Consider the following 17,065-nt stretch of genomic DNA (forward strand, 5'->3'; position numbering starts at 1 on the left):
AGCTGCTTTTTTGATTTTCCACGCAGTACGTAAGGATTGTACAGGACTTTCTTGGAGAATCTGTTAGACTTCTCTGAGGAAAACAGTGTAACTATCAGAAGTAACGGAAGCTATTTCTACTGTCTCTTGCAGGATTCATTTGGAAAGAGGAACTGTCGGTGCCCGGGCCGGCTTCGCCGCCTGCAGCGTTCGCTGAGGTACCTCGTGGCTGCGAGGAGGCAGCCTCACCTTTCTGGCCCCGGCTCTGGCTGCCTGGCCCTCAGCAAGGCTTTATCTGTTGGGGGGGGCAGCGAGGGCGGTTCATACACACGGGGGAAGCTTTGGGAGGCAGAAAGAGGGTCACAGCGGGAGGAAGGAGGGCGGTTACTGGTTTGGGGGCTCCCTTTCCCAGGCTCCCTCAGGCTCTTTGCGCAAGAGTTCGTTTCCTGTGGCTGCAGCCCCCTCTCCCGAAAGAACCGGTATCAGCGTCTCCTCGGGTTTAACATCGTTAGTTTTTTAAAAGCATCAGCGTGCTCTCAGCACCTTAAAGCAGTGACCTTGCAGCGGGGCTCCCGACGGCTGGGTGGGAGCGGGGCGCCGGCCTGCGCTGGCTCCCAGGGGCGGGGAGGCTGCTGGAACCCCCCACCCCAGGGACCCCACCTCCACCCGCTCCCTGCCCTGGGCCCGGGGGCTGCTTCAGGCCAGAGCCCCTCCGGCCCCGCGTTCCCCAGCGCAGAGCTGTACCTTCCTTCCTTTTTGGGGGGTTGTTTTGTTGTTGTTTTTTTGTACTTCCCAACATGGGAGTGAGGGAAGCAGTTTGTGACCCCGGCTCTGCCCTGGGGCCCCGCGGGGCTGGGACGGCGGTTGTGCTCCCCGGCTGACACCAGGCACTGTCCCACACACGGGTCCTTGCGTGACCATGGCACTGCTCCGAGCTGCTTTGGCTTCCTTTTAACCATCTGAAAGTATGCAAATTAAGCAAAGGAACCTCCAAATGCGTTTTATTCTAGATAAATCCATACAAACACCAACATGTATTTGTCATTTGCACTTTTTTTTAACCATTCATTTTAAACAACAGGTCAACTTCTGTACAACAGGAATTACTTTACACATTAGTAAGAATTGACTTTCAACTAGATGACTGCAAAATAATGCTCTGTAAGCTAGTGTTAGAAAAGATGCTGTTTGCCATAGCAGTTCACCTGTAAACATGTGAAAATAAGTTAAAGAGAAGTTTGCTTTCGCTTCAGAGAATGCTGTTAGGATTGTTGGGTTGCCGTAATACAGCTTTGGTCAGAGGTGGTTCTTTTTGTCCGTGTAACAGGAGCGGCGAATTGCAGATGTGGAAGGTGTGCCAATGTTTTGTGTGCTGACCCAAACCTACCAAAAGAGCCACAATCACTTAATTATACTTCACATCACTTCGTGAGATCCACTTGATGGGTTACAAAGTCCCAGCATGACTTTAAATGGTTTACTAACAGAGTGACGCTGTTTCGGAGGCTTGAATAAAAGGCAAGAATCCTATTCCAGGCTGTAGGCTAAAGCTACCGGGCCTGCTTCGACACATACTTAATCTCTAGAAATCATTAAAGCTATTGTAGCAAACAAGCAGTAGTACAAATACAGAATAGGACTGATTTTTTTTTTTTTTTGTTTCCTCATCATATAAACACATACAGTGAAGTTCACAGGATCAGACCCACGCAAACAGATTATATTTTACAGCTTTTCAAGCAGAAATGGAGTTGGTTTGGTTTTTTTGTTTCTTTTTTCTGCCTGTACAGAAGGTTACTGTTGAACAAAACTATCACAGTTCATTCAAATGCACTGCCAGCAAACACCCGAAGTGGAATGGAACCACCGAGATGCCTAACTGGAAAGAGCATTCTGCTCATGTCCCTCCTTTGATATTAATTACTGTGCTTTTATTTTTTTATTTATTTGATGCTGCTTTAAAATGTTAGGTTAAGAACGATAAAAATCAAGCCCTTAAGTACAGGTATTCTAAGCTTAAGTGCTACTCAAGCCACAGTCCACTCCTTCAGGACAGAGGGCAAGATAGGCTAGGGTCGGGGTGTTTTTTTCCAATTAAAATTAAACTTATCAAAATACATTGTGCCAGGCAGAGAAGAGAACTGCTGAAAGTACTGCAACACTGTAGTGCAGTTTCCTGAACAAAGCCATACATTCCATCGAGTATAAAGTGTAAACTTAATAGCAAGTGTAAGACTTGAATTAAAAAAAAAAAAAAAAAAAAAAAAAAAACCAAACAAAAAAAGCCATCACAGTATGGGTTGGCGGCTGCCCTCGCTGATCCGCAGGAGGTACAACTTGTGCAATCACACAGTAGGGAGGGGCCAGGCCAGCGGGCAACTGCTTTCGTGTTTGCTTTGCTTCCCCGTTAATGGGCGGCCTTCCTTCTGCCAACACATGGCCAGCGTGCGCCCGTGCTGGCCGGCCACGGGCCACGGGCCACGGGCCACGGGCCACGGGCTTGTGCCCAGCCCCAGCTTCTGGCAGCCTCTGCAGCCAAACCGGGCGGCTTGGGGGCCGCCGTCCTGCAGCCTCCGGGCTCCCCCAAAGCAGCGGCAGCGCTCGGCTTGAGCGCCCCGCCGGCGGGGAGCCCCGCGCCGGTGTGTGTCGCAGCCCCAGCACAGGCTCCCTGCACCCACCCTGCGCCACCTGTGCGGGTCAGGGCCCCTGGCACTCGCTGCCCTCAGCCGCTCGCCTCCAGCCGCGGGTCCCTCCCGAAACGCGTGGCACTGTATCCGCGGCTCATCCGCGCCCTTACCGCAGCTCTAAGGGCCGGCAGCAGCCCGGGCGAGTGGAGCGGAGTGTGGGGTCGGAGCGGAGCCCACGGCTGCAAAACCTTTTGGCTCTGCAGCGGAGGGCAGGACTGCGCCGGCGCGGTAGCACAGCCGGAGCCGCAGCTGCCCCCGCACCGGCCTGGTCTCAGCGGCGTGGCCGCGCACCTGCTTTCCAGCTGGGCTAACAGTAGCCACCAATGCAAATGTAATGGATGCCCTCCTTTCAAAAGAGCCAAGCCTCAAAGAACACCCCGGCAGGACGGTTACCCCTCCCCACCCCCAACCCTAGCTATCGTACACAGGCAGCGATTACACCAGCCCTCCCTCCTCTTCCTACACAGTATTAAACTAGCCCCTCTTTTGACAAAGCCTTTGTGTGGACAACCTGGAAAAAAAAAAAAAAAAATGCTGGCTTTAGATTCGTGAGGCCCTTGTAGCCGGATGGCAGGACCGGCCAGGGCCGTCAGCGCTGAGGCGTGGGCCGGTCACACACCTGAGTGCAGGTTTGGGCACCAAAGCGCAGCCAGCGTCAGCTGCTTCAGCCAATTGCAGCCGCGTTCCCCTACGGTGCAGCTGCACGGAGGCTTCACCTGTGAAGCTGCTCACAAGCGTTTCACAGCTTATTTAAGGATGGAAAGGTGGAAATGTAAACACGGACTGATGTCGGTCTAGCGCCGTTCTCCAACAGCCTCCCCCCCCCCGCTCAGTGGTTGGCTTCACTTTGCACATGGAATTTCTGACCTAAGGAAGCTAAGTCCTGACCATGTGGCATTTGGCCTTTCAAACCTCAAACCCACTTTTTCTGCTAAACAAACAAACTTGTCCTAAGTGTCACTTTGGTGCTGTTTGTTTTTTGTTTTTGTTTTTTTTCATTCTTCTTCTGAACAGGAACCAGTGTACATTTGTCTGGAAGGAAGGAAACTGCAGCTGACCCGTATTCTGAAGCCGGAGCTCATCCTCACAGTTTGCCAAGGCTGCTGAAAGGATGTGGCGAAACATCAGCTTTGTCTCTTAAAAAAAAAGAGCTAAGCAACTTACAAGTTCACAGGAGCAGCTCTGAACTTGCAGTGTGTTTTGTGCATCTCCTGCAAGCTTGTTTTTAAGTAAGCTGAAAGCTTACTTAGGCAGTATTTTTGAACCAAAAGGTACATGTACCTAAAAATGTTGGCCCTGCCAACACTAGACTCACTTTTGCTTTCACATGCCCATGTCTGAATATCTACCCCTGCCCATACTTCAGTCCAAAATGTACATATTACTTGGAATGGTCAGAGTGGAGAAGAGTGTCCAAATGTTTCAAACCCTGTACGTACAGTCAGTCAAAACAGTTCTGGGAGCAGCAGCGCTTATTTAAAATCCCCCACAGTGATGCTGTGAGTCAGTGCTCTGCTCAAAGCCATTTGCATTTTTTCTTTTCATCAAATAGGGCTTTTACTTGCTGGAGCTGTTTCTGGACTTCTTCAAACCCCCGTTCACGCTCGAGTTTGCTGACAATCTGTTAACAATTAGCAAAAAAAGAGAGTAATTTTTTTCAGTGCTTACTTTACTTGCTGTTTTTTAAAGCCTGCTTTTCTGCATTCCAACAACTACTGGCAGAAAAATCCATCTGAATGCCTGCCTATATGTAAACATTCTTTTCTGACTTTAACACTTTATTTTGGTAGTTTTCAAGTCATTTTGATTACAGGATTTGCAGCACTTCCACAAAAGAATGACAGAGCCAAGCAAGAAAAAAAACCCCAAACAAATCCAACACACGTTCATCTCTTGAAGTGTGAGGCAAAGCCAGTGCTCCAGTTCTACCCTGGAGCAGATTTACAAATGAAATTTTATTTCTCTTCCTCCGCCCTATAAACTGAAGGCAGTAAACTGCCTCTCTGCCTCTAATTGGCCCACTTGGCATTGGCCCAGGCGATAGGAAGGGGCACTACTGCCGTCTGCAAACTCTGCTGGCAGCTCTACAAAGCAACTGAGGTCTCAGCAAACAATGAATGAGGTTTAGCTTCTCCCAGTCAAAAGCCAGTGGGGGAAAAGCAGAGGGAGGGTTTTCTTCTAGAGATGGGGTAAGTTTAGCCAGCACTAGCTTCAAAAAAGCAAAAATGGGCACCAAGATTAGAAAGTATTCTGAAGTCTCCTCTGTCAGCAACTGTAATCGGCTTAATAAAGCGTAGTGCTGATCTAAGTATCATCCGAAGCTGCTTTTAAGAGGCAAAGATTTGATGCTGAACCCTGATAATTTGAGATGTTGGAGATCAGAAACGGTAAGCTAGCTAACAGGTGACTGAGAGCTGGGTGATTACAGCAAGTGCTGATGCTGTGCTGCTGGGGATGAAAGAGAGAAAGGCCTGGTTGCTGGGAGACCCAGACAACCTGCTGGAAGTGGTGAGGAGGCCTTCAGGCAACACACCCCAGCTGGCTCTTATCGGCGTCCCTGCGCAGGCACTCGCAGCCTCTGTTAAGGATGCCGAGCAAAATGGAGTGGAGAATCCTACCGTGCAAAGCAGAAGGCAGGGATTTTCTTACAAAGCAGCTTCGAGGTAGCTGGCGAGGAAGCGCTTTCAGTTGAGAAAAGGTTTCTTTTGTTCGCGGTAGCAGGGACTGGAAGCTATAGCGTCTTTTCTTTGAGAGAAAGACTATTGGAGCAGAGCGGAGGCAGCCATGGTGGGAAAGGAGCAGACACCTCTTGCTGTAAGGCTGAGTGTGCTCCGCTGAGGTGTTTGTACTGGCTGTTACATCGAGACCCCTGGTGCTGCAGCCTAATCTGATTTCTGAATCTCCGGGGAAATGGAGCGCATGCACAGGAGCTGTGACAGGCGTTAGCAGATACGCTGCCAACACAGTAGAACAAGAAGTCTAGACCACACAGGAACGTTCTCAGAGCTGCAGGGAGAATGTTATTGCTCATGTCTCTGCGCAGTACAGTGCTGACAGCCAAGGCGCGGTTGCAAACCTTTGGCCTGTGGCCCCTCCGAGGGGTGGGGGCTGCAAGCCTCCGCCCCCCAGGGCTGAGCGGGAGGAGCACCCAGGGGCCCTCCCTGGAGGGGCACCCAGCCGCTCACACAGCAGGGCAAGCCCCCGGTTACTTTGTCAAGCCCAACTTTCAAGCCTGAGGTAGCAAAGTTAACACGAAGGGGTTAAGCAGGAGGAGCAGAGGTGCTTACCTCATCGTAGTATTTCACTATGTATCTGCAGATTTCAATCAAGGCCACTTTCTCATTAAATTCATTTTCATGTTTCTAAAACAGAAACCACCTCTGGTCAGATAGTTCTCCTTTTTAAAAAAACTTAACGTGAAAGCAAAAAAAGTTGCCGCTTCTCAACCATACCTTAGATTCCTGAGTTAGAAATTCCTCAACCTCTGAGGGGGTCAGTGGAGGCAGATCCCTGATGGCTTTATAGTAGGCTTTCACCTCCTTCTTGTAGAGTGGAATGTCCTTAGCGTAGAGAAGTTTATTTGTTGGTGCTTCCTTAAAAGAAAATATTTGAAGTCTTGTCAATTTTCACAGCACAGATCTGGTAAGGTTCCACCCCCAGATAGTTAATTGCATCTAACCGTGTCTGTTCTCCCTGCGACTCACTTCTCTTTGCAGTGGTTATACGCAAGGAACCAAGGTTATGAAATAAAGATGAAGAACAGATGCAGGACCTCAGTAATAGTGCACTGTGCTTCATGACAGTTGCCATACAGTTATTCCTATTGGCATCAGGAGGGATGAACATTTGCCCCTTAGACATATTTTTTCCTTCATGCTTCCTCCTCACCCCTCCCCAGACCTGAAAGAGTGTGAAAGCTGAACCAAAGGGCTTGAGGCCAATACCCTATTTACATGCAGGGTACAGCAGTGCTGTGGAAAGTTCCCCCAGGGGACCATGCCCAGAGCCTTGCTAGGTCCTATCCTGACAGAGGCTCCCCAGTAACTCTTTGGTCCCTGCTACTCCTTCTGCTCAGGGGTTAGGGAGCCTGGAGAGCCGACTGCCAGGCATGCACAGCCAAAGGGATTTATTTTTTCTCCACAGGGCTTCAACAACCCAGGTCAGCACTGACCTACCAGGCAGCTTTATGCTCATCCGAGGAAATAAATACTGATGTTTGTGGTAGGAGCCGAAGCCCCACCTGGAAACCATGTTTTCAAAATGTAAAAGTGGGGGCTGGTAGTTTCCTGCCTCTGCTCTAGTTTAAATACTGGGGAATAAATGACACAATCTTGTCACTATTGTTTCCACTGTGTGATGAAATGATTTAAATGTTTGTGCTCTAAGTGGTTAAAGAATGTTCTAAGATAAGAGGCTAAAAATTGTGAAAGTAAATACATTTTAGTACTAGAAGGCCACAAGAGGTTCACTGCATTGCAAACCTTTATCAGGTTTCAGCAACCCTTTTCAAATGGCTAATGGGAGCTGTTGTATCAACAGTAGCTCACAATGGACATTAAGCATAGAAACCTAACAGACCATGCTCATTTGCAGTTTTTCCACCAAGTGATTTGGAATGTTTTAATTCATGACACTTCACTCCTAAACCAAGATAAAATAGCACACTATTTGTTATTGAACAGATGAGCAGTTGGTTCAGATCACATAGGAAATCAGTCCATTTTTCTATACATTTTTTTAGGCTAAAAAATCTGTAGCCTGTTTTTCTAGGTAGTACGAGCCTGAAGAAATGCTTCCTGCTTTGGTCCAAAGAAAAGGAAAATATCCTCAGGAAACATGATGTATTTCTGATCCCCAGAGTTCTGGACATTGTACTAAGGAGCTTCTGAATGTAAGATTTCTGGACCTATTACTCCAGCAAATAATTTTGCATGTAAAAAGGGAGCAGCTAATACATGCGAAAGAGAGTTTCAAACTTCAGAGCTCTTGCAAGTATTCTTACAGCTCCCAGTGGCTTACTGTGTGTGTTCTCTGCACATTGCTGTGTGGCAGACAAAATCTGGACTACTTATCAAATAATGTTAATACTTTTAAGACCTCTGTTTTAAAATCCTTTAAAACTTCATTAATATCTTACGGTTTCCACCCTCCTCCACATAGGCTATAAACACACTGGGCACAAACGAACCGCAGAGAAGACAAGCAGCGGTTAGTTATAAATACGGCGCTCCAGTAGCTGTATCTGCTACTGCAGTGAATTCTTTGAAGTCTTGTGAGACAGAGCAAGAAGGAATGGAAACTCAGCTTAACTGGGCCACTGACAGTTCTGCCCAATGTCAGCAGGTCCAGGACTTCATCCCCTAGATAGATCATTATACAGTTGCAAAAGACATTGGTTGAGAAGTTAGCAAACGACTGGAAGGGCAGCATTACCTTCCCCAGTGTCTGTTCTGCTAGAGAAAAGGCATCCATGAAAGCTTGTGCGATCACAGACAAACAGCCATCTATATGTGAAGTCTTCTTAATATCAAAGACAAATTGGGGATTCTTCAGTATGTTCACCCAGAAGCGAAGAGGAAGACTAGACAGAGAAAGAACAAGCGTCTTTAAAATGAACCACTCGTAGCACGACTGCTTTAAAATGGGGGTTTAATTGCACTCCACTCATGGAAAGAAGCACGTTTCTGGGCTGCTTATTCATGTTAAAAAAGGGATCAGAGAACAACAGCTACAGAGCATGCACATCAGCCAGTCACCCTGCCATCTCCAAATAACGCTCTCAACCTGCAGATACTTCTTTCTGAGGGCGAAGTCAGCATGCAGACTTAGAAGTCCTGGAAGCTATGGAGGTTTCTGTCAGTATCCAATCAATATATTAAAATTACTGGGGTCCACAAAGCCAACCGTATCTCCACCCAGACATCCCAAAATCTTATTCTTCTGATCACAGGTGACATGTTACATCTTTGCAACTCTATTTTCAGAGAGAGCACGCACTCCTGCGCAAATCATATGGGCATACCTGTTGGTTTTCCATATATGGACCACATCAGGGTCAGTAATTTTTTTGCTCTCAGCCTGGGCATCCAGAAAGTCAAAAAAGTACTTGATGGCAACAGGTGCTTTATTGTTGGGTAAACTCCAAATGCTCCTGAAGAGCTTTTCAACAACTGAATGAATTGCAACCTGAAAAGTTAGAAAATGAATAGTGCTATTATTACACAAGAAAAGAATAGGATTTCTTGTCTTAGAGAGCTGAACGTGCCCCAGGGCAACCACACACAGAAACTACAATACGCTTGTGGCAAATGTCTAGGCCATAGGTTATTGGCAAACAAGAGAGTCAATCACATAAATGAAACTACAAATACACTATAATGAGCTGCTTTCAAACGTCACATGTCCCATCACTTTACTGACAGGAGATTTGTGGTGAACTGCGTGGTAAATCGTAGGTGGAAGGAATCACTTGTTCCAACAAAGACAACATCAACTCTTCGGATACTCTTAGCACCGTTGCTAAAGGTGTTTGGAACTTGTGACTGGAAGTAAGAGGAAGGTGAGCAAAAGGAGCTTAACCAGTTTTCTAGGGCACTGGGCTTCATGGTGCCATCATGAAGCGACACATGCTGAACACGTGCTCATCAACACTTTGTAGCCAAGCAACTGTGGTATTTGCTCTAATTCTAGGATAACAGCTTTGGGTGGCATACAAAGACACTAATATTAGAGAGAACAACTGAAAACTGGGTATTTCTGATCCAGAAGTGGAGCTATTTGGCTCACAAAAGCAAGGACTTGGTTGTTGATGGACTCGCTGGCGTCATCACAGAATATTTGTAAGTGGAAGCAAACAAAGCAAACCACTGGTTTGTGCGTTTTTTCTCCACATCTGTTCTGAAGCTCAGTTCAGCCCAACCTTCTCTCAACAAGAAGGATTTCAGTGCATCCCCGGGCCTTGATGCGCCGCTGGCCAGTTCATTTCATGTGGCAAACTCCACAACTGTGTCTGTGTGCGTGTATGGGTGAGAGAGAGGGAGAGGGACGTGGTTCGATGCAATTTCCTCTAGTGCACAGCCTATCGTGGGTGGAATTTCACAGCGCAGGGTATCACAGCACCATTGTTCAGAGCACCATCCTACTTTGGAGAAGCAGATGATTAATTTAAAGCCCTTTAAAAGGACTGTTTCTTAACAACCTGATCTTTTCTTCTATACTTCTGTCTTCCACTATAAGCTACTACTGGTTTACTCCAGCAATTCCTAAGGGCTTATGTAAGTTTCCACAGCTAATGGGAAATAACCAGTCTTCACTCTCACTTTCAGCAGTGTTCCAAATTACTTCAGAAGCAATCAACAATCTAATTAAATAATGATTGATAGATTTTTAAATGCAAGAAGGCCATAATCATCATCCCATTAGGCCACTTGTATCACACAGCTCTCAGTGTCGTGCACTGATCATATTTTAAGTAATATGCTGTGGCAAAGGGTTTTATAGCCCCTTTGAGTAAGTCAGAAACAAGATGACATTACTGGAGGGCGTGAGCAGGGCTTGTTCCTTAGGAATGTGCATTGTATAAATCAGGTAATTGTACTGTAAATCCTAAGGACCTTGTTTTTAAAAATAATCTAGTTGTTTTGGATTCTTGAGACCCTAAAAGACTATTTCATCTCACGGGCAGTATTTTGTGAAACTCAGGCCTTGGAAGTTATCTCTAAGCTGGGCAAACTCTAGTAGAGTGAGGAGATTGTTGACTGGAAGCTGTCTCTCCAGAAGGGATCATTCTCACTCTGTGGGACTCAATGGCAAAACTCACTTTCTATAAGCTCAATAACTACCTTTTTCCTTTAACCCTAGAAAAAAAGTTGTGCTTACTGAGGAGATAGAGAGTGCGAGTAACAGACAGTTTTATAACTCCATCATTAGAAAACCTGAAATGTGTCCGTCTTTGCAAATGGTCATAATCCATTGTTAGCACCGTGATTTTTACAGGCTACCTTTTTACTTAACATTTGACATACGTGCAGGAAGTCTGCATAATATCTGCTTTAATTTCTACGCCTGGCATGCTAAACTAGCTAAGCCTAACATCAGCCCTCCCCCAAAATAAGGCCTTCACAGTTTACCTTGGTTGACAGAAGCTTTGTTAGATACATTTCTTTCACTTTGAATTTTTGCTTTCCTTTGTGACCTGCTCCTTTCACATCTTTGTTTGCTTCAGAGTCTGGTAAAATCTGCCGTGAAGAGATTAGAGAGATTAGAGAGATACAAATACAGCTCAAAATTAAATCTACCACTTAACAGTGTAATGACTGAACTCACCAAATGACAGTGTTCATCCGAGTAGTCCACATCTAAACAACAGAAAGCAGAGAGCAAACAGGCATTAATGAAACACACAGCTGGAAACTTGTGAATTCTGCTGGGCTCTGGGCTGTGCAGCAGGGTGCATGCCAGGATGCCGAGCCCGCTCGGCGTCATGCTTTCCTGCCTGCAGTGTGGGGGATGCCTCTGAGAAATGCCCAGCTCCTGGCTCACCTCCCCAGTGCCAACAGCTCGGCCCACTAAGCTAGGGCATGGTCATCTGCTGCTGGGGTAAGCTGGCCGCCAACCGCAGCTCCTCTGAAAGGAGGACAACAGGCAGCAGACGAGATGATGGCGTTGGTTTAGCCTCTGGGAGTACTACTCGGTGCAGGCGGCTGAGGGCAGGCCTGAAAGCAAGGGCTGAGAACAGACAAGGCCTGGGGAGAGAGCAATGCCATCCCAGTGACTTGCACCTCAGGGACACAACTCTCCTAAATGTAGATGTCCATTCTGATGGTGAGGTGAATCACATGCGAGGAGGATCTGTTTCTCCCCGGGGGCTACAGAAAGCCCACCTCCCCCCAGCCACCAGCTGGCTTGGAGCGACCTGCATCACAGAGGTAGGTGAGATGAAATGACCCCTCGTAAGCACCCTTTCACTCCTGACCTGCTGTTGAGACAGCCGAGCCACAGCTTTAGAAACACAGTCAAGAGAAGAAGGAGAATGCCCAAGCCGTGGTTTTTGTTATGCCCGTCTCTGGGCAGTGCACCCCTGTGGCCGTGGCGCACAACGCCGGGCACGGGAGCAGGGAGCGTTCCCTGTGTTCGTCTCACCAGTCAGCACTTTGTGCCACTCGGGTTTCCTGCCTATGAGTCTGTATCTTTAATCATTCATTTGCCGAGGACTGCAAGCCCTTCTCCCCTTCCTTCCTTTGCCTTCTTCCCACCTTCTAGGTCTGCTGTGCCTGCCAGAGGCCCAGGGCCAGGGTAACACAGCTCTTACTTTGGCTCAGCTGTATCAAAGTGCCAAGTTCTCCCACTTCTCATTGCCCAAGATACAACCTGCCATAGCTCAGCTCTCTGCATTCGCAGCACATCCCCCTCCAAAGATTAAATAGGCTGCAGTTACCTGATCGGGTATTTGTCTTCTTTTTAAAGACTTTTATGGTTGCTCCATTTGAAATCTGAAAGCAAAAACAAACATACCATGCTCAAAGGAAAGTGTCTAGAATTCATAAAACCTTCAGTTTCATTTCCTCTGCCCTTAAGTCTGTGGCCGCCCAGGAGAAGGCCAGCCCACCTCATTCTCACCACGGTGTGCACGGCTCTCAGCAGGCAGCCAGGGCCGGGCTTTCTGGCACTGGCCGCAGCTGCAGTTTGCTAGCCTTACCTGGCAAGCTGGGAAGGCAGCTCTGCCGACAAACTGGCCTTTAAGACCTTTCCCTTCCTTTGATTTTTCTCATTTAGCCCCTATTTGGACATTTCCATTTTCATGTGCTGCTTCTTACGCCCGTCTTTCTACAGATTGCCCAGGTTGAATTCTCTGGCTCCAATGCAATAGGATCTTACGAGAAGGTGAGGCGGGGGGCAAACACAAGGATGATTTATCTTCTGGCCCCTTTTCTTCCAGCTCAGTCCAGTCCCCCCGTGCCCTATGGACGGGCCACGTTGAGGGTCTAAGCCTGGTGCTCCCACGAACTGTTTTTGAACTGAGCAAAATATTTATGCCCTGTGGACCCTAAGGTCAAGATCCGTATCTAGCCACTTTGGGACTTCTAAGAGAAATCTACCCCACTTCTTCCCTGAATTTATAGTGCTGCCAGGATGGTAAGTATTGTCTTTAAAAGAAACTGGCAAGTCAGGTTTTTGTTGTCAAAGAATAACTCAAAAATGGCTCCCACTGAGAACTACACCACTGCTCTGCTGTCAAAGGTTGTGTCTTGCCAAGTGCTAGTGTACTTCCCTCTATAATTACAAAAAACAACTGGCCACTTCTAGGAAGGGATCTGTGCCAAAATAATTTAAGTGTTTTTTAAACCCTGGCAGCCAGCCTGGTGTGAGAAACCAGTTTAAACATTAAGATACTCTATCAAAAGCTGTGTCTTGCACCAAAGAAATCTGCACTTACACTTGCTCCTCGAAAGTAAATGCAACCTATTTTATAAGTATGACTTTTTGCAGGGCTTCCATTCATCACACAGTGTTTCAGAGCTCTTTCAGTCAACACAGAGCACTTTAAAACCACACTAAGATGGAAATATGCTCTAAGGCTAGCTTGAGAGGTGACACAGACACCCAGAGAGTCCTTCTACTTGACCCTGAAGATAGGTAAACAGCAACAGGGCTACCCAGCAGCTTACTCCCTCCCAGAGCGGCGGGGGCAATATGGTGCCTCCACTCCCTCTACAAGAAGCAGGAGAGCAGCTCGATGCTGAGGAGACAGGCAGAGCTCAGAGGGAAAACCATGCTTCCCCCCACGAAGCAGAAGCATTGGTGCAGTGCAGCCATGGTGCAAGCCCCCACTTCAGGTTTTATTTCTGGGACAATTGGTGCTTTCAGCACTGAGTGGAATACGCTTTCCCTACTTTATTGTTACTTCAGCAGCTATAATTGCTGTTACTTCCGCAGCTATACTTGCTGTTACTTCCAGTGTGATCCATTTAAAAAAAAGAAAACAAAAACAACAAAAAAAAATCCAAGCCAAAACCCCCTTCTTTTTGTCTCCTGATGCCTAAATCACTTTTCATGGTGGGCTGCTCCCATGGGCACATCAAAACATCTTTACTTTGTCAGGTGTGTTACTGAGGGGGACAAACAGGGAGAGGGGAGAACTGTTCAGATCCGCACACCATGGAGTACAGCTACTTTGCAAAACAGAAGATGCAGCACTGTGGCTCTATGCCTCTTCCTTGTTCTCCAGGCCTCCTGTCAGAATCCAGTTCTTGTCAGTGAGTCTGGATCACACATTCAAATTGGCTCCCCGGGGCTGTGCCTGCTCCTGGAATGTCTGATGCTGCTACAGGTTGAGAAATTGGAGATGTTTGACTGGACAGCAGATCTGAAAGTGGTTCTCTAGCTCTCTTCTTGCACAGGAAATAGCACATCATGATAATCAGCAACTTCCTTGTCAATGCTTGTGGTTATTCTCATGCAAACAATAGCTCAGACCTCATAAATAATCACATCAATAACCCTAACTAGGAGCAAAAAATTAGAGCAAAAGGAACACACAAGTCAGACACACATGAAAGTCTAGTAAGAGTACAGTAGATTTTTTTTTCCATTCAGAAACACCACACAAAAATGTAAACATCCCCTACTTGTGCATTTGAAAAATCGGTGTAGAAACTAGGTCTGCTTTTTCAAGATCGATTCGTGATTCTGGAACCTTTACAGCACAACCCTCATGCTCCAGTATCTTAAAAAGATTTGACGGTACTTCCCAATTTCAAAAATCTGGTTACTTTCTAGCATTTAAGGCTGACAAACAAAAAGAAAATTTCAAGCTTGCCACAAAACCTTAGGCACTGTTGAAATGTAAGTGGGAATTCCTCAGGCAACATTACTACCCTGACACTGTGCATGCAATGTTCCTTTTTCTTGCTAACTAGACACCTTTACATTCCTTTTTGCATTAATATGCATACAAGAAAATAAACTAGATATGCTAGTGGCTGGTACTTGCCACTAAGCCACTGCCTAAAATGCCACTAAGCTTCTGCCTAAAATGTACCTTATTTTGTCAGCATCAGAAAAAGTGAACTAGAATATCTAACAGAGACACCCAGCACAATTTTCATAAGGCAGCTGCTAAGCTATAATTAGCGTAGTTACAGCTTTGCAATAACAACTGAACATCCAAACTAACTTGCATCTGCCTGCAGAAACCTCAGACAAAAACAAAGGCTGGGACAAAGATACCCAGGGATGACGGTGACAAACTGGAGCAGACTCATTTGCCATGAGCTATGGCAGCCATGAGCCACGGCATGCCACGAGCTCAGGAAGAACAAAAAGCTCCCAGATAAAATCAGGGAGCACGTGCAATAGCTGCCCTTTGTAAAGAGGGTGGGTACTATCACATTAGACACAAGTTTAAATGTCTAATCAGATTCAAATCTATGTTGAATTTTGCTGCACAAACTGACTGCACCACTACAATATCATAATTTGTACAAAATCTTTACAAGTGGAGTGGAGGAAGTCCCACGTTCATCTATAGACAAGATTCCAGAGTATCACAGGAAAAGCTGTATTTAAGGCACTGGATGGTGATTCAGGACATCTGGGTTCATCGCTGCCTCCCCAGGAGGTAAGGATAGCAACAAACACCTACAGAAATCTGTAAAGTAACTCCAAATGCACTTGCTCCAGACCTGAGCAGTCTCGTGCTTGGCCCAAGCTACAAACAGTCCTGCTGGGAGTCATCATTTCTCTCCGCGGATGACACTGTATTTGCTCATGCAGACAGCAACGTGTTCCTCAGCACCACACTGCACTGCATGGCACAGACCTACCACTCATCAGCAAAACTTCTAAATAAATACCATTTGATTATCATGTTAAGAGCCAGACTTTCAAATTCAAAAATAAGGCACGAAGAAAGGTCACTAAAAGCGCTTGGCATGCTAACCTAATTTCTAAAATTTGTCTGTAAGCATCAAAATGGGAGCTACCGTATCACCCGAGGCCAATCACCTGTTGCATATTTTACCCCAGCCTCAACCTCTGTTTTGACTTGTGTCAGTGGAAGCTCCTTAGACTGCCAATGCTGCTTGCTGTGCTTTTGTGGTGTGCTACACCCAGAAGGGCTCTGCCACCAGCTGCAGCCTTGCGTGTTGTTGCAATGATGGACAGATTATTGCAGCACTGAAAATGACTGGTTTACAGGTGCAATTGGAAGTGGAGGGGAAAACTTACAGTACAAGTGGCAACAGTAGATGAGGCAGAAACAGAGAGAAAAAAGGAAGGAGACTGACACAGGAGGTCTCAAGAGAAGAACAAGCAAACTCATCAGTCCTTTTATTCTTTCACAAGTATTGCTGCCACCTGTTCAGATAACCAAAATATGAAGGGGGAAGAGGTAAACAATTGCTCATGGTGGAAAAAAACTCAGCAGCAGAGACTAGAAGAGACTCAAGGCAATGTTCATAGCTGGAAATCAGATGCTGTTTTAACTGAAATGCTTATCAGAAGTAACAGTTTACCTGGTATACTTGAACCAAGCAACCCTGTAACAAGCAAACCTCTGAAAAGTAACAGAAAACATATGACTCATTGGCAAGAAAGTTGTGTGTCACATTTTTTTCCTTCTGTTGATGATGCTCAACTATCTCTTAAAGATTTTGGTCAATCAAGATACTTCCATGCAGACAGCATTTGAGAGTTGGGGAGAAACTGCTTCTCGATTCATTGGTATGGCTTCCGTGCTTACCTCGTAATGACCGATGGTATTTAGCTTCCTTATCCCATCCTCCATCACCTCTGAGGAACCATCGATATCTAACAATTCTCTTCGCTGCTCCTCAGACACAAGTTCTGCAGTATGACAGCAACAGAAAACAATTACATCCCAATGGCATTCTCACTGTACAGATGTTTGTAAAGAAAAACACCTAATTATTTTCGGACCGGTGGCTCCCAAATGAGCTGTTTCTCTCTGTCCTCGTGCTAGGTCACATGGGAGTGGTTTTGCACGCCCATGCTATAGATTCCTTTTCTGGGGTGACAGCCCGGGTGGCTTCCATTACTGCAGGCTATTAGTGCTTCACTTTGTGTTGGTCAAGGCAGAGTTTTTGGAAGGTGCTTTCACCTAATCTAGCTATTCTATTGCACAAGAGTGCCTTGGTGTTATGGCCACGCTGGGACTCGAAGGAAAATTTCACAAGCCATTTCTAAGAGATCACTAAAATGAGCTGTACCAGACTGACATAGTATTTGTGAAGAGTGGTCAGGCACTGGCGGTGAATTTAAACATCAGATCTGAAAGTAAGTTATCATCACTTGCCGACACAGTGTCTGAGGAAATATCAACATCTTAGGAAGCAAGTCCGAGAAGTGAGAAATGCTGACAATGTAGAGTTTGTTAGATT

General features: G+C 46.4%; 1 protein-coding gene across 1 annotated transcript in view; it reads right to left on the reverse strand.

Annotated features, from left to right (window-relative positions):
* Positions 1-963: 963 nt before the first annotated feature.
* PLXNC1 (plexin C1) overlaps positions 964-17,065 on the reverse strand; it is a 71,506-nt gene continuing 55,404 nt past the window's right edge. Inside the window, exons 23-31 of the mRNA XM_033010196.2 lie at positions 16,408-16,511; positions 12,103-12,157; positions 10,992-11,023; positions 10,796-10,903; positions 8,689-8,852; positions 8,100-8,247; positions 6,119-6,259; positions 5,954-6,028; positions 964-4,287 (exon numbers count right to left, since the gene is read on the reverse strand). Of these exons, the coding sequence (XP_032866087.2) occupies positions 4,183-4,287; positions 5,954-6,028; positions 6,119-6,259; positions 8,100-8,247; positions 8,689-8,852; positions 10,796-10,903; positions 10,992-11,023; positions 12,103-12,157; positions 16,408-16,511 (932 nt within the window). The 3' untranslated portion in view covers positions 964-4,182. The remainder of the gene's footprint in view (positions 4,288-5,953; positions 6,029-6,118; positions 6,260-8,099; positions 8,248-8,688; positions 8,853-10,795; positions 10,904-10,991; positions 11,024-12,102; positions 12,158-16,407; positions 16,512-17,065) is intronic.

Source organism: Tyto alba, unplaced genomic scaffold (genome assembly GCF_018691265.1).
Source record: "Tyto alba isolate M040663 unplaced genomic scaffold, T.alba_DEE_v4.0 Super-Scaffold_2, whole genome shotgun sequence".
Taxonomy (NCBI): Eukaryota; Metazoa; Chordata; class Aves; order Strigiformes; family Tytonidae; genus Tyto; species Tyto alba.